Genomic DNA, 22178 nt, shown 5'->3' on the forward strand with positions numbered 1-22178 from the left:
TACCAAGCTACCTTCGCCCGAGAAGCGTGTCTCGCTTAAGGCAACTTTTGCAATGGATGTTCGTTGCAGTTCATTATCGATTAGAGCAGTACGCCTCTTTGGTCGGTCGGCCTTGGGGTTGTCTAGCAAGGTTCTGACGTTCCATGCTGCAAAAGCTATGTGCTTTTCACTGGTTGTTGTTCGATGATTCAGGCACCCTCCCCCGGAGATCCGAATGGGATGGTATTTTACCTCCGGATACAAATTTTGTCCTGTTCGACTGATCCATCTTTTTGTAGGAGCTGCGTTAGAAGGTGTTTTAAAGCTGCACTGGTAACGCTGTCAGTACAACTTTGGTTGCGGTTGCGACTAGATTATCTTGTGGCACTGGTAACCTGAGACGACAAGGTCTGAGACGTAACTTAAGCAACGCAGAGAGCCATTTCCTGCTCAAGCCAATTTTTGGGCTAGGTGATTGTGGGAAACAAAGTTATACCGCTCATGTTCGGTCGCCAGAGCCGTAAGAACAGGGTGCACCGCGAGAAGGTGAGGTTGGCATTTGAGAGAGGCTATAAAACGCATCCTTCCCCCTTACACCCCAAAATAATAGATACCATCCTCAAAGTCTCTGCTGGTACAAAGTAGAAACGAAGAAAAACAGTGAATACAGGTGCTATACTAGAAGTAGAAGTGGATAATCATGATCCAAAGAACTCGAGTTCCCTCCACTAATTTCAGTTGAAGTACTAATAAACGATGTACTGGAAGCTATATGTATTTATGACCCAGGTTCTAGTATAACAGTAATAAATTCAAAATTAGTACAGGTAAAGAATAACAAAAAGGAACATTTTTATAACACAATAAAAACAATTAGTGGAAGGGGTAAAACTGAAAGATGAATTAAATTGAAACCAAAAATTCTGAAAAAGAAGATAATATTAATGCATTTATATTCAACAATGAGAATTTTGGATATGATATGATAATTGGATTAGATACCATACAGAAATTTGGGTTGATGATAGGAATTTAAATATCCAGGTAGATAAAGATGATATACGAAGTATTAAAAATGAGGCTGAAAAAGATATTAGCCAAATTTAAGAGAATAATGATCATTGTGAAGAAGAGCACAAACAAGACATAGATAATATTTTGGACGAATTGTAAATTTTAATGAGGGAATAGAAACAGACGGATATACAGCAGATATTGAACACTTGAATGGAAACCAGAAGAAACAAATGAATGAGTTATTGGAAAATTACAAACAAATTATGAAGCATTCATTGATTTGCAAATAGAAAATTATTGTTATAAAAGACCGTATAGATGCACAATAGATGATAAAATTGAAAAACAAGTATCATAATTATTGGAGCATGGTTTGATTGAGGAATCTTACAGTCCTTTCGCGACACCAGTAACGTTAGCATTTGAAAGAGATGAAGGAAAAAGGAGACGATTATGTATAGACTTTAGAGATTTGAATAAAATAATTGTTCCACAATCCCAATCATTTCCTTTGATAAAAGATTTAATGGTGAAAACAATTGATTGCAAATTTTTCACGACACTAGATGTTGATTCAGCCTCTGGTCCATCCCATTAAGGCTACGAGACAGGCAAAAAACAGGATTTGCAACACAAGAGGGTCACTACCAATGGACCTGTTTACCGTTTGGATTGAAAACAGCTCCAGCTATTTTCCAACGTATCTCGCGGAACATAATGGAAAAATACAAATTAACAGAATTTGCTGTCAACTGCATTGACGACATATTGATTTTTTCAAAGACATTCGACGAACATATAAGACATCTAGAACTCCTCATGGAAGCCATTCAAAATGAGGGATTCTGACTAAAATTCACGAAATGTAAGTTTGCAACAAATTCGGTTAAATATTTGGGACATGTGATAAGAGATAATACCATAACACCTCTCAGAGACAATTTAAAATCTATAAGAGATTTCCCAATTCCAAGTAACAGAAAACAAATAAGACAATTTTTAGGCAGAATAAATTTTCATCATAAATACATTCCCGATGTTCAAATGGTACTAGATCCTTTACATAATTTACTTAGAAAAGAAACAAAATTTGATTGGACAGCAAAATGTCAGGATGCTTTTGAAAAAATTAAAAATCACTTATGCTCGGAACCAGCTTTAGCAATATTCACCCCTAAAGCACCAATATTTATTCACACGGATGCCACTATTAAAGGTCTAGGACCTGTATTGAAACAAACACAGTCGAATGGTGAACAAAAACCAGTAGCTTATTTATAAAAAAAATTGAGTAAGGCACAGGAGCAGAAAAAGGCGCTGTTTTTAGAATGTTTAGCCATCAAAGAAAGTTTAAAATTTTGCCAACATGGATAATTATTTAACTGTTCTAACAGATCATAAGCCGTTGGAAAATTTAAATGTGAAGAATAAATCGGATGATGAATTAGGTGACATGACACATTACCTATCACAATACACAATACAATAATTTCAAGATAATGTATAAACCAGGATGAGAGAATGCAGAAGCAGACTGTCTTAGCAGAAACCCAGTTCATAAATCTTATGAAAATAATGAAGATAATCTAAAAACAGTAAACTTTATAATTTTGCAGAATCTAAAAACAGATCAAGAACAAAATCAACTAATCAAAGAAAATGAAAAAGATTTTATGATGAAAAATGAAATTACTGTAAAAAAATAGAGTTAAAAATAAAAGAATAATACTGAGTGAAGACTTTAGTAAAATATTGATCAAGAAAACCCACGAAAATTATTGTCATACTGGAATAAATCAATCAAAAAAAACGACCATTTTATACAGCATCAAACCTTTCGAAGAATATTAAAATGATTTGCAAGAATTGTGAAGTATGCATAAAAAATAAAACAAGACTCGATAGAAAATATGGATTCATGTCTCATCTAGGACCAGCTGAAAGACCTTTTCAAATAATGTCATTAGATACAGTTGGTGGATTCGGCGGACAACGATCAACTAAGAAATATATATGCATTTAATGGTAGACCATTTCACAAGATTTCCATATATTCTATGTTCAAAGAGTCAGAATGCTAAAGACTTCATTGCATTGATGGAAAAAGTGACTAGAGAGAAGAGAATAAAATTGAAACATTACTATCTGATCAATATCCTGCTTTGAACTCTATAGGATTCAAAAACTATCTGGAAGAAAATGATATAAAATTAATTTTTGCTGCAGGGGATGCTGCTTTCTCAAATGGTTTAAACGAAAGACTAAACCAAACTTTAGTAAATAAGATACGATGTAGATTGAATGAAAGAGAAAAAAAAATTGGCTTGGGTTAAAATTGCAGAAGAGTGCACAAAAAAATATAATGAAACAAATCACACAGTGACAGGTTTTTCTCCTAATTACTTGTTGAACGGAGAATCTACAGATTTATTGCCATCTAAATTAAAAGAAAAAAACAAAAGCATCGGAAATTTAGAAAAAGAGAGGGAAATAGCACTACTCAGGACAAAGAAAATGCATGACAATAATAACAAAGCTCGATTCGATAAGCACAGAATCAATTACAATTTTGAGGTAGGAGAAATGGTTTATGTGACAAACGGAAATAGACTAAACAGAAGGAAAATTGATGAAATCAGGATAGGTCCGTTTGAGATAAAACATAAAATATCGGACTCAGTGTATAAGATCAAAGCAAGACACGGAAGTCGATCAATCGGTCTGAACCACGTCACAAAGCTTATTCCTGTATCTTTTGATGATTGATGCTTAATTTGTTGAACTAAGCAATACTAAGCATTTTGAAGGGGGGGATGTAAGCTTGTGACATGACTGGATAGCCATGATAATTTAATTTTGACATTAGTTTTCAATTTGAAGTTTTTGAATTGTTGAATTGCTAAAATATTAATTGATTTAGAAGTGTATTCAAGAAGATAGTGAAGCATTCGCATTTGATTGTCGATTCATTGTTTCAGGTCTGTCTAAAATTGTCTGTCTAAATTTGCTGAAATTTGTGAGTAATAAAAGTTCATTGCTTCAGATGAATCAATTTGTGTTTTCGTTTCAAGAAACCAAATTCATAATCTTATATACATATTGAAACTACTGGTATTTTTTTTCAAGCATTCTCATTATTTTGTTGAATTTAGAAATGTAAATAATACTAGGAGAATTGAACCTTTCCATATACCTACTCGTGTTACCACATTGAGAGAAAGATTTGTTGAATGTACGGCTATTAATCTTTTTAATGTCCTTCCTACCTCTTTCAGGAACATTTCTTGTTTAAGAAAATTTAAGAAATCACTCAATGATTTAATAATGAAACGAGAACCATACAATCTTACCCAGTTCAGAGATTACTGTAAACAGAGACGAATAATAATTTAATGTCTTTTTGTTATTGTTTTTTTGACCTGTTCCATTTTCATTTGTAATTGTTTGGAATCAATAAAGCATCTATCTATTTTTCTATCTAATAGGTGGGTGTTTCATTGGAAAGAACCGAAGTATAGTTTTCTCCTCTTTCTAACAATTTGACAGAATTTATACCAATTTTGCAATGATTCTACAACATTTTGATTTTTTTATGATGAATTGATAACAATGTGATTTATTACTTTGAATATTTTACAGATTTTATTTGACGAATTCAAACTTGAAGATATTGCAGTGTCCAGAGGGAGGGCTAATGTTTTCGAAAGGATCAGGTCATTATTCTTTATGAACAGAGCAGCTTTAAAATTAGCTAACATCGATGCTGTTACAAATTTCATGTTCACCAATGTTGAAAAAAATGTGAGTGCCATTTATTGTGTTGAATTATTATAATCTTAAAAATTTTAAGCGCCCGGAATTTGAATAATAATGTTGGCCCAATATTTCGCAGGGCAGGTAGAGGCCATGTAAAAAGCGATCTGCCTACCCTACAATGCTTCGACTTCGGGATAACTCGATTCGCTTTTAGAGATGTGTAACACTGCGTTAAGTCACTCAATTGCGCCAACTCACTTCACTGCGCTACACATGTATTCCGAGTCATTCGCTTGACCAGAGAAGACGTGCTACAGTGCTCCTAGTGCTATAAAAGAGAAAACGGACGAGAAAGTCGAAGTGTCACAGTGCCGTAAAAGTGAAAGCGGAGGAGAAAGTCGAGGTGAAAGTGTACACTGGCGAAGCTGCGGAATTTGTGATTCCGTCTACGAAACTTCCGAAGTTTTTTTGTAAGTTCTATAAGTGTATGTGTTATAGAGCGGAAATTCGTTCAAATTCAGTGTATTCAGTGTCGAGTCCAGATCATAAGATCGCTGGTTCCACGGATATCACTGGTGATTCGATTTATTTTTCTGATAGTATAGAAAATATATAACTTAGCCACATAGCTTAATAGTAACATAGTAGTAAGAATTTCCAATATTCATTATTATTCCTAAATACCTCATATAGTTCAATACGGACAGAAAGCCATGTCGAAGGTCTCAGACAATGATAGCTCCTACATGGAAGCTACGGACACCGAATAATTCAGCGATGGAGAAGCACAGGAGCTTGTAAGGCTCAAAGAAGAGAATGGGCAGTTGAAGGCTCAAATAAATAAACTGACTGAAACCGTGTCTCAGTTGGACGGGGAGATACGCCTCTTGAGAGAGGAAGTTAACAAGAATAAAGCGCCTCAATCCCCTAGTTTTGCTGAAATTGCAAAACAGATTACGGCACAGAAATCCCCCACATTTGCAGAAATTGTAAAGCCGGTAGCAGTCCCCAAAAATTCCTTCAAACAGGAAGTAGTTCCAGAACCGGAAAAGAAGAAAAATTTTGCAACTCAAGTTGCAAAAACCCAGAACGCGCCGCCCACAAAACGCGCGCGTAAAGAAAGTTCATCTTCAGACGAAGAGACCGCAAAAAAAGCAACGGAGTTACCTAAAAAAGATAAAATTCCACCCATCACGACGATGGGTACAGCCGATTGGGTAGAGATCTCAAAAGCTCTCTACGTGAAGAAATTCAGCTACAACTGTCCAGAATGACATCCAATAAAACCAAAAAGTTTATACCCTTATACCTGGTCAAAACTCAGAGAAAGGAGATTTTCGAAATAAGACGCCTCTACAATCTCTGCATTGTAGTGGAATCAAAAAGAAGGGCAGAAAATCCAAGCCAATGCTTCAGATGTCAGAGGTACGGACATGCCCAAAACAAGTGCTCTTTTCCATACAGATGCGTCAAATGTTTGGGCAATCATTGCACAAAAGATTGCGAACTTACCAGAAAAGGTGAGGAGAGAAATGCCACATGCGTTCTGTGCGGTGAAGAAGGCCATCCAGCAAGCTACAATGGATGTAGCGAATTCAAATTAGTTACAAGGAGGAGGAGAGCAGGCCAGAAATCGGCTCAGCAGAGCACGATTCCTCAAAAAGTCCAGGAGAAAAAGAAGCCCACCCTCTCCAAAGTAGACGACAAGAAAAAAAAAGTACCCAAACCAGTACAGAAGAAGGAGCAACCGAAAATGCCCCAAGCTAAACCTACGATCAACAAAACAGAAAAGTCTCTGAATCCGCCGACGATTTAGATACTTTTACTGAAAAAATTTTTAACAAAATCATGTTGAAAATTGAGAGAGAGATGAAGAGATGAAGAAAAAACTCCAAGGAATGTTCAGTAAACTGAAATAATGGAACACACAACTAGGAAAAATTCCCTTAAAATAGTCTCCTGGAACATAAACGGGGTCAGAACTCGAAAACCCGAGATAGAAGAAATAATATCAGAGAGAAAACCTGATATTATAGCCTTACAGGAAACAAGAATACAACCAAATACGCGATTGAACATCATGAATTATGAGATATATAGATGTGACAGACTCGCAAACACTGGGGGAGGTGTTGCCTTACTGGTTAGACGAGATCTGAAACACTATTTCAAAGGAAGATCTGACGAGTCTAAAATAGAAACAGTGACGATTGTTGCTGAAATAAATCGACAAAGAGTCGAAGTCACATCGGCCTATAAAAGACCCCCAAATAATTTATTGAAAGAAGAACAACATACTAGATGGAACAAACCCGAAAATCTGCATCGGAGATTTTAATTGCAAATCTCCAGAATGGAACAGCAGGATGGAAAACAGAAATGGCAGAAAACTGAAAGATCTCGCTGAAAAACATGAAGCTATCGTTATTGGACCTGAAGAACCAACGTACCTAGCATTCGGAAATGGATTACCAGATATAATTGATATCGCAATTATGAAAAATATCACTAGAGAATTCTCGATAGAGACCTTGTGGGACGGAAACTCTAACCACAACCCCATCGAATTAACAATAGGAGAAGAGCCAAGAAGAGAACTGATGCAAACAAGAGAATACACCGATTGGACTTAATATAGCCATCTGATACAATCGGAGGTAACAGAAACACCAACAATCAGCACACCGGAAGACCTAGAAAGAGCAGTTGATAAACTAGAAAAGAATATACTAGATGCCTACAAAAAGAGCACAAAGAAAATAACGAGACCAGCACCGATACATCCACACGGTGATACACCCAGAGAAAACAAAGATCTCATCAGGGAAAATCGGAGACTAAGAAAAACATACAGGCTCAACAAAACAGATATAAATAAGAGAAATCTAAACCGACACAGCCAAGTTCTAAAAAATGCCCTGAAGGACATGAGAACAAATAGATGGAACAAAAGAGTTCAAGAACTAAATACTATCGATCATTCTGCATGGAAAATGCAAAAATGTCTGAGAAGAGAAAAGACAAAAATACCACCTCTCCATGGAGAAAGAGGAATTGCATATACGAATATCGATAAAGCAGAAGCACTGGCGGACTCGATCGAAAGAGAATCGTGAATAAATTACAGACCTGATGACGATAATGACGATCTGGAAGAACTAGTAGAGAACAACGAAGAAGAAATGGACGAACCACCAGTAGACGACAAAATAGAAAAACCAACTTCTCCATTTGAAATAAAAAAAGATAATCAGAAGCTTGAAAAATAAAAAAGCTCCCGGAAGAGATAAAATAACGAATGTTATGTTGAAGAAATTACCTAGAAAAGGTATAGCTGCTCTCACAGATATTGCAAACGGTATAATGAGGACTGAACACTATCCGAAAAAGTGGAAAACTGCAGAAATCATGGTGTTCAACAAACCAGGCAAAGATAAAAAATTCCCCCAAAACTACAGGCCGATAAGTTTATTGTCCGCCCTAGGAAAAGTAGTAGAAAGAGTAATCGCTAGGAGGCTTACAGAAGAAACTGAAAATCTGAATCTCATTCCAGCAGAGCAATTCGGATTCAGAAGAGATCACTCAACAGCACAGCAATTACTGAGACTCACAGAATACATAACAGAAGGATTCCAAAATAAACAAGCAACTGGTCTTGTGAAACTGTGCAAGTTGATTAGGAATTGTTTGAGGAACAGAAGATTCTACGTGAAAGTGGAAGGAGAAAACTCCACAACCATATATATGGAAGCAGGGGTGCCTCAAGGGTCAGTACTTGGGCCGTTACTTTATAACATATATATTCACGATATACCAAAATATCCAAGGACTATGCTGACACTATAGCTTTGTTTTGGTTCGCACTTGAGGCGGTTCCGAATCGGTTCAAAGTAGTGGAGCAGCAATGGTGTGGGAAGCTACCCGCATGCTACGCGCGAGCTTACGCTGAATAAATAAATGTGCGACTGTTTTGAACCGTTCTGGAACCATCCTAAAAGCGAACCAAAACAGGCCTTATATGCCGACGACACGGGAATCGCAATGCGACATCGCAAGCCAGAAATCATAGAAGGAATATTACAAGAAGCTATAGATGAAATAAATGACTGGTGTTTTAAATGGAAAATAAAGCTCAACGAACAAAAGAGCCAAGCGATATTACTGCAGAAGAGGAGACTAAGAACTACAACAAATCTAGAGGTAGATGGAGAAGAAATCGAATGGAAAAACGAAGCAAAATATTTAGGTATCACCCTAGACAGAGGTCTAACTTGGAGAAGCCATATCAAACAAGCCGTTGACAAAACCAAGGCAGCGATGAATATACTCTACCCGCTGATAGGCAGAAAGAGCCACATGTCAAATGAGACAAAATTGAAAATAATCAAAGCCGTTGCTAGACCGCAACTGACTTATGGATCAGGTGCTTGGGGATTCGCGGCAAAGAGCCATATACAAAGAATTCAGGCAACTGAAAACAAGCTACTACGATGTGCCATAGATGCGCCTTGGTTTGTCAGGAACAAACAGATATATCGAGATTTGAAGTGGGAAACCATCACCGAATTTATGAAGAGGAAAGCTGAAAAGTTATTCGAAACAGCGAAGGAACATCCAAACGAAGAACTCAGGAGACTAGTGGACTACGATCCGGAGGAAGACAGAGGAAGAATGAGAATTTACAAAAGGAGACTGTGAGATCAATTGAGGAGAGATTGAAATGAGTACGGAAACTCATTAAAACTATACAAAGAAGAGATATCCGAAATGGACGAACATGAAAACCCTAGCACGACAATGTGCAAGAAGAAATTAACCGATTAAGGGATAAATGGTTTATAGGCAAATGCCCGGAACCAATAAAAAGCAGGTTAGGTTTAGTGGGTCGCGAACTCGGTAGAGTGAGTACTGATTACTGATTGCTGGGTGTGTTGGACGGATAAACCCAAACCTGCCACTGCGACCAAGCGGTCTATTGTAGTGAGTAACCCCACAGTGTTCCCTAGAAATGGGTTCCTCTGGGCGAGAGATAGAGCCCCGTGTTTTCACGGTTGCAGATTCCCCCTGCTATAAAAAAAAACTGCGCTACATGTATCAACTCACCTATTCGAAATGAGTTAGGGACTCGGCGTAGAGTGTCGAAGTCGCAAACTCGACACTTCGACATCATTGCGCTATAGCGCAATTTTGAGTTAACTCAATGAGTTGGTGCAGTGAACTGCGCTTCCTTGAGATACTGTGTTGACGCAAAAAATTTTGTTGAGTTACACATCTCTATTCGCTTTCTATCATTGGCGCTTGAGTTTGTTTTTCGCTCAAGGTCCTTTCCAGTTTGTCTCATCTGTGTTTTTATTGTAAATGAAACGTTGTCTTTGTTCCTTTGGTGCGTAATGCGTTAGTGGTTTGATAGTTTTCTCTAGAGTTATTTTTTTACTTGAGCATAATGGCCAGCAATAAGGTTAAAGAATTTGTTGCTTCTTGTGAAACTCCGGGCGTATTTAATTCGTTAATTGATGCAGTGAAAAGTTTATCACACTAGAAAATGTTGTTTTTGAAAAACATGTCAAGACTTGTTGGAATCATAGATTAACTTGAAAATATAGATAAATCACTTGTGGAAACAATTTTTACAACTGTAGATACACCAATAAACCATTCTTGTATCCAGTGCCATCTGTTGAGATGGTACACTAAACACGAAACATAATTCTAAAATTGATGGTTAGGTGTCGCTGCACTCCAAACAAGCGGATCGTAATCACCCTTGAATGATTGTGATATATTACCGAGTCTCAATGTTTGGCACGACTTATGTCCGTTTTTCCTAATTTTTCTGGCTTAGGTGAGCAAATATTGAATTTGCGGCAGCCTAATTCTAATTCTTTTGCGACAAACCCAATTTCAAATGAATATTGAGGGCAAAGCTACAGAAAAGATTCGAAAAATCACGTTATGACAAGAACGTTTCCATGGAAACATAATATAATTTACATTGCTGCTATGGCTTCCTGAGCACTTCACGCATCTCCACGGGAAGGAGCATTTGTTCTGTGCATGTCCGTACCTTTGGCACCTAAAGCACTGGCTTGGACTTTCAGGCCTCTTTTTTTGTTCAACCACAATACAGAGATTCTAGAGTCGCTTCACTTCGAAGATTTCCTTTTTCTGGGTTTTAACCAGGTAGAGAGGTATGGGCTTCTTCGTCTTGTACGATGTCATTCTGGACACCTCAGCGTCTGATATTCCCTGGAATATCAGGTCGTCCTTAATCAACGAAAGATCAGCGTCGATTGGTAAATGCCTGATGACGGCATATATTTTCCTCCATTTAGTAGGTAAAGAACTCTTTACCATGGTGTTCGAAAAATTTGGTAATTTTTCTATAATCATCTACGGTTGACGCGATGATTCTAATGCCGTCTTTAACTACGGTTGCGCGGCTATAGTTCAACTTCTTGGTGTAGAGTGCTTTAGAAATCGCTACCCAATCTGAGGTGCCCATCATCGTGATGGGTGGGATTCTGTCTTTTCTAGGCACTTCAGGTGCTTTTTTGGTATTTTCAGGAGGAGCTGTCTTTATGCGCGCGTTTAGGTGGGGGCACATTTTGAGGTTTAGCAATCAGCGTTGCTTGATTCCTCTTTATGTCAGAAGTGACATTATTTCTCGTTGCCGAACTCGCAATTTCGGCAAATGTAGGAGGTTTCGGCGCTGAAAGCTTATTTATTTCTTCTTTCTCTAGGCGGAGTTCATTAATCAATTGGCGGACTGTTTCATTCAGTTTCGCGATTTGAGTTTTCATTTGCTCGTTATCCTCTCGTAAAGTGGTCTGTCCTTCAGACTCATTCTCGCTGAAGTCGTCGACTTCTTCGGAAGCTTCCATGTAGGAACCCTCATTATCTGAGGTCTCCGACATGGCTAAACGTTTTTAGTTTTTTTTTTTAAGGTGGTAAATATCAATGAGAGAGAAAAGAGCGTAAATCACCAATTATTATATAGAAAAAGTTTCACCTGATGTGATTTGCACAACCAACGATCTATTTGATCTGGACTGAATGCAACACAACACAACAAAACTCATTCACAAAACTCGTCTAATCGAAAAATCACTCAAGACGTCTACTCGCTTCGACGTCTCGCTCTCGACTGTGTGAAAAAATGACTGTGAACTGTTAGGTGACGTGTGGGGTGCGAGGAGTAGCTGTTGCACCAATCAAGGATCAGTAAGTGCCGTGCCATCTAGCGTCTACGCTTATATTTGCATTGGCGTTCAAAGTAGTTGTCAAATTCGCACGTCATCTGGGGTCTGAACTACATCGGAAATGAAAAATAAAATGGAATACCCATACCTATATAGAAAACGTTACGTTTACGTTAAACACAAAAGTAAATTCCTTTAGATGAAGATATTATTTGGGGGTACACGTGCACATCTGCACTTATGGAGCAGCCGCCGCTGAAAGTATACCATCTTTCGTCCACAATAAGTCAATTGAATAAATTTCACATACACCAGAAGAAATCTCGAGCTTAGACCTATTCGACGGTCTAAAATAATTCATGCATATTTCTACAATATCATAACTATTTACATATTGTTTTTACTTGCTTTTTTAATTGCTTATCATTCATGACCACAAGTATTTGTGATCATAGAGGAGATGAGTAGATTATTTTTGGTGATGCTCTGATGTGGGAAAACTTCATAAATATCTTTTGAATTTGAAATCCGATGAAAAAAAGTTTCGTACAAAAGTTCCTGAATTTTTTCGATGAATAAGAATCTACACCAAAAAAATAAATCTCTACATTGAAAAAATTGCGTTCACCTTTGTTGTGTTCTGATGTAATCAAATGAAGAAATGAATGAAATGAGAACCACTCGTTTTACAACTCTATTTCTCATAAAATAAAACTTCGTACAGGTGTTTTTCTATCTTTGCTACAATACTCGAACTGGTTGATTACATTTATTTTATCGGCTTGCGCCGGATTCGTATCCCTCCTACTACGCGCTGCGCACATAAATGCGTAAAGAAATAGTCTTGAAAATATAACAACCTTGAAGTCAAGGTCAAGGTTACAACGAAATAAGTTCACTTTTTTCCTCCTGATACCTAACAACATTTTCTTCTAAAGTATGTACATAGTTTTGAAATAATTTACTGTCTCAAGTTAAATACTGCAGCCTGTATAAAGCGCAACAGTTTTTCGCAAAAGGACTGATTTATTTGAATTATCCAAAGAAAACCTAATGGTAGAGATCATAGCCTTCAATAAGAATTGTATAGTACTATCAGTTTATACTCACCAGAGGAAACTTGATCCTTCATGGAGTTACAACACGTCATGTAGGAATGAGTGAGGATTTTCGCCGGCCACACTACGAAGCTCTGAGAACTGAGCTTAACTATGTGTTTGTGGTGTTTGTTCACGTTTACATTGTTTACTTTCATGGCTGGAGTGATGGATTTTTGCATTGCTCGGAATATGCTTTTTCTTCTTGTTTTTCGGTACCTTCTGAGATTTTGATATTCTTCAATAAAGAAATATTGTTTTGTACGAGTATCTGATTTTTTCAGTCATTTCCTTAATCAACTGTTTGATAAGTGTATTTTCCATCCCAAGTACAACTTATGTTTCTGAATTAATAACTTTGATTTTTAAAAAAAGCTTTATTGACTATTGTTGAAGTGGACAATGTTAAAGTCTCGACATTCAATACAATAATGCCTTAACTATCGTAATTAATATTACATGTAACCTACTATTCCCCTACTCATAGGATAATTCCTGGTATCAGTGTAATATGATATCCCAAGATGAACCATGGGTCTTTTATATGAAGATAGGAGGATTCTAATATGTAACTCCTCCGCGCTTAAGTGAGAAAATTGGGGATTTTGAAAATTCTAATTTTTGAGCTCAATATCCTCCAATGGATTATTTTTATTTTTCCTAGTGTAAGGGGTTTCCTCTTTTCTTATATTAAACTTACTAACTATAGACCATATAATTATAAAAACTATGATTACATATATTATCAATGTGTAAAGACTCAAATTATCATAGTGGAGGATTGGACTTTTCATTGAAAGAATTTGTTTCTTTGAATGTTCTATTTGTAGTCCAATATTTCTTATGTTATCAAGTTCGATATCGTCTAATTCTAAAGGAACTTGATCAATTCTTTCAAGAGTCTTTGATTCAAATATTTCTTGAATTTTTATGTTCGGTAAGTGGACAATGTTCATTCTAGAGGGGCTATGCTTCCAGTTTTTTAGAATTTCTTTGTCCACATTCACTTCACAGCCGTGAGGAACGAAAATAATGTATGTTCCGCACAACACTATTTTTTCGGCACTGTCTGCGCACTTCACTCTGGCAATCTTCTCCTCAGTTGTGATGACCATCCAATAATCAACGGCTAGTTGATGGACATTTGATCCCCTTAGATTGGTAACTTTTGGGCTGCAGCTCGTGTAGTTTTTGGTGACACTCAGTAGTTCGACTTCACAGGGGTTGCTTGATGATATGGGTTTTGTATTTTCCTCGCATAGGAAATTGGCGGGAAAAACTTCTTTGCATGGTCGGTTGAATAGAGCGTATTTTGTTTCACATAAGGAAAGGAATTTTGTGTGGGGGATGATAATTTGATAAGAGTTATTTTTCAGAATTGGCAATGGAAATAGCTCAAAATAATTGTAATTATTAATTTCCGTAAGAGGAATTTCAAGAATTAATCTTACTTGATTTTTACTTATGAATCCTTTGACTTTAATACAAACATAATACTGAATGATGTTTTCATCTTCAATGGCGAAGGGTAATTGATTATTTTGAATTTTTGCTTGAATATTGAATAGTTCTTTTTTCAATTCTTCATGTGAGATTATAGATGAATGAAGAGTTCCTGTTTGGGCAAAAGAAATAGCTATTTCTATATCGCTCAATATTTGGTTTATGATGTCTATTGCTAGAGTAATGTGTGTGAAAACTGAGTTTAGAACAATAAAATTGAAATCATCCCATGAATCCATGGCTGATGAGTTCATCCAGAAATTTATTTGGCTGATTTTATTCTCCAAGAGTGCTTGATTATGTTGCAACTGGCTCATAGAATTATTGAAGATATTTATTGAATTTTCTGTTAAACTGATTTGAGAATTTGCCACTTCAATCAAGTTCTGCTGTGAGTCTTTCAAATTTTGAATTGCTTTATCATATTTGTCAGCGTCACTTTGATCTAGATTTCCTGTTATTGATTTCCATACGGAACCTAATCCATTTATCAAACCTCTCCTTCCTCTAATTTTCGGGATTGTTATTAATTGCCTGAGTTTCTTACGAGTTTCACTGATTTTATAATCTAAGATATATTTGTGATTAGAGATTTCATGTAAATAGCTTTTCCCGTGTGTTGAACTATGAAATGATGTGTTCATATTTTGATAGCTAGATATTAATTTATTGAATTCCACCGTAATGTTGAATAAATCGAAGATTTGAATAAGTGTCCAATAGTTTACAATATTTTGAGATGATCCCTTTTTCAGGGGTAACATGCCGGGATTATCTGTTATTTGGGTTATCTTTACTTCCGTACATTCTACGATGATGGACCCGCAGATTGTTGCGAGGGTGATGAGCCTGTAACAATAGGTTGTCTTAGATTTTTCAAATGAACTGTCCGACCAATGTTTTGTTTCGATTTGTTACCTTCAATTTTTTGAATAAGCGCTTTATTACCTGGTAATATTTTTGTAATGGTAAATGGTCCGCTGAATTTAGGTCCGCTTTTGTTTCGTGCATATTTATAGCTTTTTTCGTAGACTGTTTGACCAGCTTTGAAAGGGTTTTTTGTATTTTCGTTAATTTTTTTGATAATCCTATTTTTATGAGTAATTATATTTTCGTTGATTTTATCATAAACTAAAGCTAGTTTTTCCTTATGTTTTTGTAAATAGTCACTATACATTTGTTTATTATACAAGATATCTAGGGGGTCTTTCAGTTTTGTATGGCCGAATGTGAGTTCGATTGGGGTTAGTTTGGTTGTGGAATGAATCGAGTTGTTATAACCTATTATAGCATATTTCATAATGATTCCTATGGCGTCTTTGGATTGTGACCTTAGAATTCTGCAGTGTTCTGCTATTGTTGAATGAAATCTCTCAATTATTCCGTCAGAATCTGGATGATGTGCTGTTGTGAAATGAGTGTTTATTTTATGTGTTTCTAGAAGTTCTTTTATAATATGTCCGAAAAATTCCATTCCTTGATCTGAGCTTATAAGTTGTGGTGTTCCGTAAAAAGAAAAGTAATTTAATAGGGCATGAAATATATCTACAGCATTTTTGGATTTCAGTTCTATAGCTTGACCTAATTTCGTGAATGCGTCAACAATAGTTAGAAATTTCGTACCTTCCAAGGTATAAATATCTAGATGTATTTTTTCAAAAGGCCTGAATGGGGTATCTGTTAACATCATATCGATTTTTGGAGGATTTCTCTCGTATTTATTTTTTTTGCAAATTTCGCAGTTCGCTATATAGTTCGAAACGTATTCTTTCATGGATGGAAAATAATATTTTCGCTGAAGTTGTCTCAGGGTCTCGTTTACACCTCTATGATTTGTTTTTCCCTCGTGTTGGAATTTAATCGCTTGGTTGATAAGTTCGTCATCTTGGATTACTTCTCTCCTTTCAGTGCAGTATATTATCTCTGGTCCGTTTCTGTTGAATAGCTTGTTTACAACGTTGCTAAATGTTTCAAACATGTTCTCGGATTCGAAGTGGAAATAATATCTCTTCTTATCTGCAGTGTATTCTTTTAAGAATTTAATGATCTCGTCTTCGTTGTTCGAAGTGCTGATTTGCACGTAAAATTTTTTTATGTTTCCCATGGATTCTTTTCTCACTGCTTTCGGGTTATTATACACTTCCTGAATAAAATATTGATTTGGTTTCGAGTCAATGATGTCGTTTGATATTTTTATCGGTGATGAGTTTTCCGTGTCCGTATTTGTAGAGTGCATTGTGTCTTCATTACTTTCTGAATTTTCTTTATGTCCCTCTTCAACTGTATCTAGGTTTTTTAGGATTTCATCCAATTCTGATTCTGACATCTCGACTGATGAAGCGTCTTCCAATAGCCTTTCGATTTCGTCTTCGTCTACGTTATTTATTAGAGATTCAGTGTCTGTAGTATTCAATTGTATTCTTGATAATGCGTCAGCATTCTTGTTTATAGATCCTTTTTTGTATGCGAGTTGGTAGTCATACTCTTCTAGTCGAATTTTCCATCTTTGTAATTTTGAATTTGGTTCCTTGAGTTTGTCTAACCAAATTAGAGGTCGATGATCAGTACAAATTGTAAATTTCCTTCCATATAGGTATGGCCTAAAGTACTTCACTGCCCAAACTACTGCTAAAAGTTCTTTTTCGATGGTGCTGTAGCGTTCTTCAGATTGATTAAGAGTTCTCGATGCGTAGCATATTGGTCTATCAGAACCAATAGGTCCTTGCGATAAAATAGCTCCATTGGCGACGTTTGATGCATCTGTAGTGACTATGAAATTTTTACTGAAATCAGGATATTGCAAAACGGGGGGATTAGTTAATATTTCTTTACATTTGTTGAATGATTGTATGAAATCTTCCGAGTGAGTGATTTTTTTTTCCCTTTTTTAGACAAACAGTCATCGGTTTTGTTATCTTTGCGTAGTCTTTTATGAACTTACGGTAATATCCTGTGAGTCCGAGAAATACTTTTAGTTCTGTTGGTGTTTTGGGAATTGGGTATCGTAAGATTGAATCAATTTTAAGTGGGTTTGGTTTAAGACCTTCTGATGTTATGTGTCCCAAGAATTGAACCTCTTTTTTTAAAAACTCGGATTTGTCCATTTGGATTTTTAAGTTTGCTGCTCTAAGGCGATCGAAAACCTTACGCAGTTTTTCTAGATGTTCTTGAAGTGATGTTGAAAATATAACTATATCATCCAAATAAACTACACACGCTTCATTCATAATGCCTCGTAAAATGTTGTCCATTATTCTTTCAAATGTTCTTGGTGCGTTTTTCAGTCCAAAAGGCAGTCTTTTATATTCATAATGTCCTCTTTCTGTGGAAAATGCTGTCTTAGGTATATCTCTAGGTAGCATTTCGATTTGATGGTAACCTGATGCTAGATCGAGTGTGGAAAAATATTTGCAATTTCCTAGCTTGTCCAATACTTCCGTGATATTTGGGAGTGGATATTGATCGTCAATGCTCTTTTTATTAAGTAATCTATAGTCTACACATAACCGATATTTCTGTTCTCCAGATGCGTCAATTTTTTTCGGAACTACGATGACTGGGCTGCTCCATGGACTACTGGATGGTTGAATAATGTCGTTTTTCAAAAGTTCTTCAACCTGCCTTGCAACTTCTCTCTTTTGTGTTTCTGGCATTCTATATGCTTTTTGGAAAATTGGTGTTTCGTCCGAAGTTCTTATTTCATGTTTGACTACATTCGTGAAACTTAAGGGTAACTTTTTGCAGTGAAAAACGTCCCTATATTCAAAGCATAATTTTCGAATGGCTTCTTTTTCTTCTTTATTCAGGTGTTCTAAGCGAAGATTTTTCATGTTTTCTTTCAAGAGATTATCAGTTTTTGCGTCATTTTGGGTTGTTGTGATCGGTGTTATATCGGATTCATTAATTTCGATGATTTCGAGTGGATTTATCGTAATTTGTTCTTCCGTCTCATTACTATTCGTTATTGTCAGGTAAGCTTCGTTATTTTCTATTTTAATTAAACATTGTGGAATTTCGATACCTTCCTTCAATTTCACATACTCTACAATACCTTGATTGACTTCGATTGAATTTATGGGTACTTTTATAACTTTTTGAGATCTAGGTGGTAGGGCGTATGAGTAAGAGTTATTTTTGAAATATAAAGGAATAGGTCCATTTTTTGTGTAAAGCACATTTTTTTTAAGATCGATATTAGCACCTAAATGGGTCAGTAAATCCATTCCAATTAATCCGTCATACTCTTCATTAAACTCAAAAATGTGGAAATCGAAGTATTCTTTAGTTTTGAAAATTTTTGGGAGTGGTATATGCGCAATGTATTCATGATATGTAATTTTGTGAGCTGTTTTTATTTTGAAGGGAGAATATCTGATGAATTTTTGATAGAATTTTTCAACAGTTCGGGGGCTGATTAGGGTTTTTGAGCTTCCAGTATCAATCATAAATTTCAAACCGACTTTTGGGATTTTTATGAAGGGTAGAGCAGAATTATTAATATTTGTAATGTTGATTAGGTTTGATCCTGGTGGGTTGATAGAGACTGAAAATTTTCATCAGGTAAATCAGAGTATTGATTATCGTTACAGAACTGCGGCGTAACTTCATACTGATCGCTTGAACCGTAATTGGACATGTTAGAATAATCATCGTAGTATGAATCGTTTGCATCATACTGATTAATGCTTTCATCGATATCATGCTGAAAGAGTTCTTCAGAAATGAAGTTTCTTTGATTTATCCGATTGGGTTGAATTCGACTTTGCGGTCTTTCCGTGCGTCTTGTATTTGCTGACGATGTGTCCATAGGGACCGGTTGTGAACGGTTTGGTGTCACATTTCTAAACTGAATGCTCCTTGGATTATTTTGACTTGAATTAATTAAATTTTGGCGAACTTGTGGTAATGGTGTTTGATGAATAGGACTTAAATTCTGATACAGGGGGCGTGTAATATTTTGTTTAATCGGAAAAGAAGGTTTTAATTGAGGACTTGGAGAATAAGTGTTTGTTAAATTCCGCCTAGCATACGCAAAATTCTGTTCTTCAATTGTAAATGAAATAGCCTGTTCTAAGGTTTGTGGATTTCTCAATCTTATAGGCAAATTAGAATGAAGACCCCTAAGAAAAGCATTAAGTGCCTGATTTTCAAACAAAGTTTTCTTCAATTCGATAATACTCGGATCTACTTCCGTTAACTGAATTTTGTTGAGAAGTAAACTTAAAAGATCTTGACATCTGTGACCAAAGTTGACCGGATTTTCGAATTTTCCCTGTCTTAAATGCATCAAATCTCCAACTAAACAATTTTCATCTCGCTGATCTGAGAAAAATTGCAACAGTAAGTTCTTAATTGATAGCCAGTTTCTCAGATTTCCTCTACTACCTACTAAATTAAGTGCTCTTCCGGTTAACTTGCCAATGATGGCTCGAAGCAGAAATTCATTTTGTGGGTTTGCAATGTTGTTTCGATCGGAAAAATTATTAATCAAATACTCGCTGGATTGAATAAAAATAGCCAAAGTTGCTGGATTTCCGTCATATTCTGGAATGCAATCAATGTGATGTTTTTGAATTTGAGGAACTGCCATTATTTGTTCTCTGTTTTCTCTTCTTAAAGGACTACGATCCCTAATATTGTTCATATGAATATCAACTTGTATATCACAATAGAATCACGAGAAAAAATCAAGTATTCAAATGATGAGAAAAAAAATTAAAATGAGCATAAAACTATAAAGTGATTGGATTGTGGAAAAAGGATGTGAAACTTACGCTATTGGCTTTATAAAGATTTTTTCTTTCTTCTTTTTCTTCTGCTTCAGGGGATACAGCGATTATAGCAGGCAGTTTCGTTCTAGAAACTCCGTACCTAACTATAATTTCTCCTCCTGAATGCTGATGATTGGTTGTCCTAACTATGAGCTTCCGCGATGTTGACTTCTGCTCGCTGGTGTTGTACCACTGGGTTGAACTTGGTCGATTTTGGGGCCAAGGTTCGATGAAAATTTCAGAATACCCAACTAATCGTTGAAACGAACACAATTTTCTTTGCGATGTTTGTCAAAAAAAAATGTTTTGGGTATCCTACCGACTGCGCCACTTATGTTTCTGAATTAATAACTTTGATTTTTAAAAAAAGCTTTATTGACTATTGTTGAAGTGGACAATGTTAAAGTCTCGACATTCAATACAATAATGCCTTAACTATCGTAATTAATATTACATGTAACCTACTATTCCCCTACTCATAGGATAATTCCTGGTATCAGTGTAATATGATATCCCAAGATGAACCATGGGTCTTTTATATGAAGATAGGAGGATTCTAATATGTAACTTACATTTCCTTGTAATTTCAAATTTAATCTTTCATGTTCATTCCAATCGACGGAGAATGTGTGTTGAATTGTTGGGCTCATTTTATCCGAGTTTACAGCGTTTTTCTGAGTAGATAATTGATGAAAGTTATATCAGTAAGTGTAGGAAAACCTGAGTTTTGCAGTGAGACTTGAATTATTGTTGTGGACTATATTTCACCGGGAAGTAAATACTGGAATTCCAGTTATCAGTCCGGACATAAATTTAGTGGGTGAAATATCTGTGAACATCTGTGGGATTTCCCAAACAAAACTCATATCGGTGTAGATAATATCGAAGAGGCGAAGTACTGTGGCTGTCGAATCTTTCGAACTGTTGTTTTGGTTGTCGTGTGCTTGTGGATAGTGAACGGGATGATGCCACGTTCGGAAGCAACATTGGATATTTTGTATGAAGAAGTAACAAAATCCAGGAATGAATTAGCCGAATTCCGAAGTGAATTGAAGAACTTGTTCTCTGCGGCGGAAGCGCGTCTTTCATTGAAGATCGAGGATCTGGATCACAGACTGCGAAATCTTGAGCTGGAAAACAGGAAATTGAGTGAGAGGGTTGATTTTCTGGAAAGGAAGGAAAGAAAGAGAAACCTTGTCTTCTTTGGATTGCCGGATGAGGGACCTTTGGAGGTTGGCTTCATTTCTGGGGAGGTAAAGCGTTTGTTGGGTGTGGATCTTGAGAGATCTGATATTGCTGATGTATATAAGTTGGGGAATGGAGCTAATGCACCAATCAAGGTAGAACTGAATTCATTTTTGAAGAGGAAAGAGATATTGTCGAGCACACGAAAGCTGAAAGACCTCAATATTTGGGTGTCCCCTGATTATACACCTAGCCAACTAAGGGAACGTAAAGATCTTATATCATATATGAAAGAGATGCGGATGAAGGACAATAAAATATGTTTCATAAGGGGAAATAGATTGGTTGTGGAGGGCACCCCTCATTCAATTTCCCAATTGGAGAGTCTGAATGCTGTTGACACATTGGAGGAGAGACGCAGTGAACCATCTACACCTATAACTTCGAGGTTGCTGGATTACCGGGGAGTTGCTGGGGAGCCCAGGGGATCGGGACGAGAATCGGGGAAGGCTGAAAGTACTGCTGGCAATAAGAACCATCATCTTCCACTTGTGACCGGAAAAAAAGAGCAAGATCTTGGAAACCCACCTAGGAGGGCGAAGCTTCGGTCTAACAGAAAATAGATTATCTGTTCTGTTCGTGTTTATTGTGGCCCCGCTGTAGCATTTTCC

General features: G+C 36.4%; 1 protein-coding gene across 4 annotated transcripts in view; it reads left to right on the plus strand.

The window, feature by feature from the left end:
• LOC123307906 (cap-specific mRNA (nucleoside-2'-O-)-methyltransferase 1) overlaps nt 1–22178 on the plus strand; it is a 245095-nt gene that overhangs the window by 8987 nt on the left and 213930 nt on the right. For all 4 annotated transcript variants that reach the window (XM_044890410.1, XM_044890393.1, XM_044890420.1 and 1 more), the window contains exon 4: nt 4636–4797. In XM_044890410.1, coding sequence (XP_044746345.1) covers nt 4636–4797 — 162 coding nt within the window. The remainder of the gene's footprint in view (nt 1–4635; nt 4798–22178) is intronic.

Source organism: Coccinella septempunctata, chromosome 1 (assembly GCF_907165205.1).
Source record: "Coccinella septempunctata chromosome 1, icCocSept1.1, whole genome shotgun sequence".
Classification (NCBI taxonomy): Eukaryota; Metazoa; Arthropoda; class Insecta; order Coleoptera; family Coccinellidae; genus Coccinella; species Coccinella septempunctata.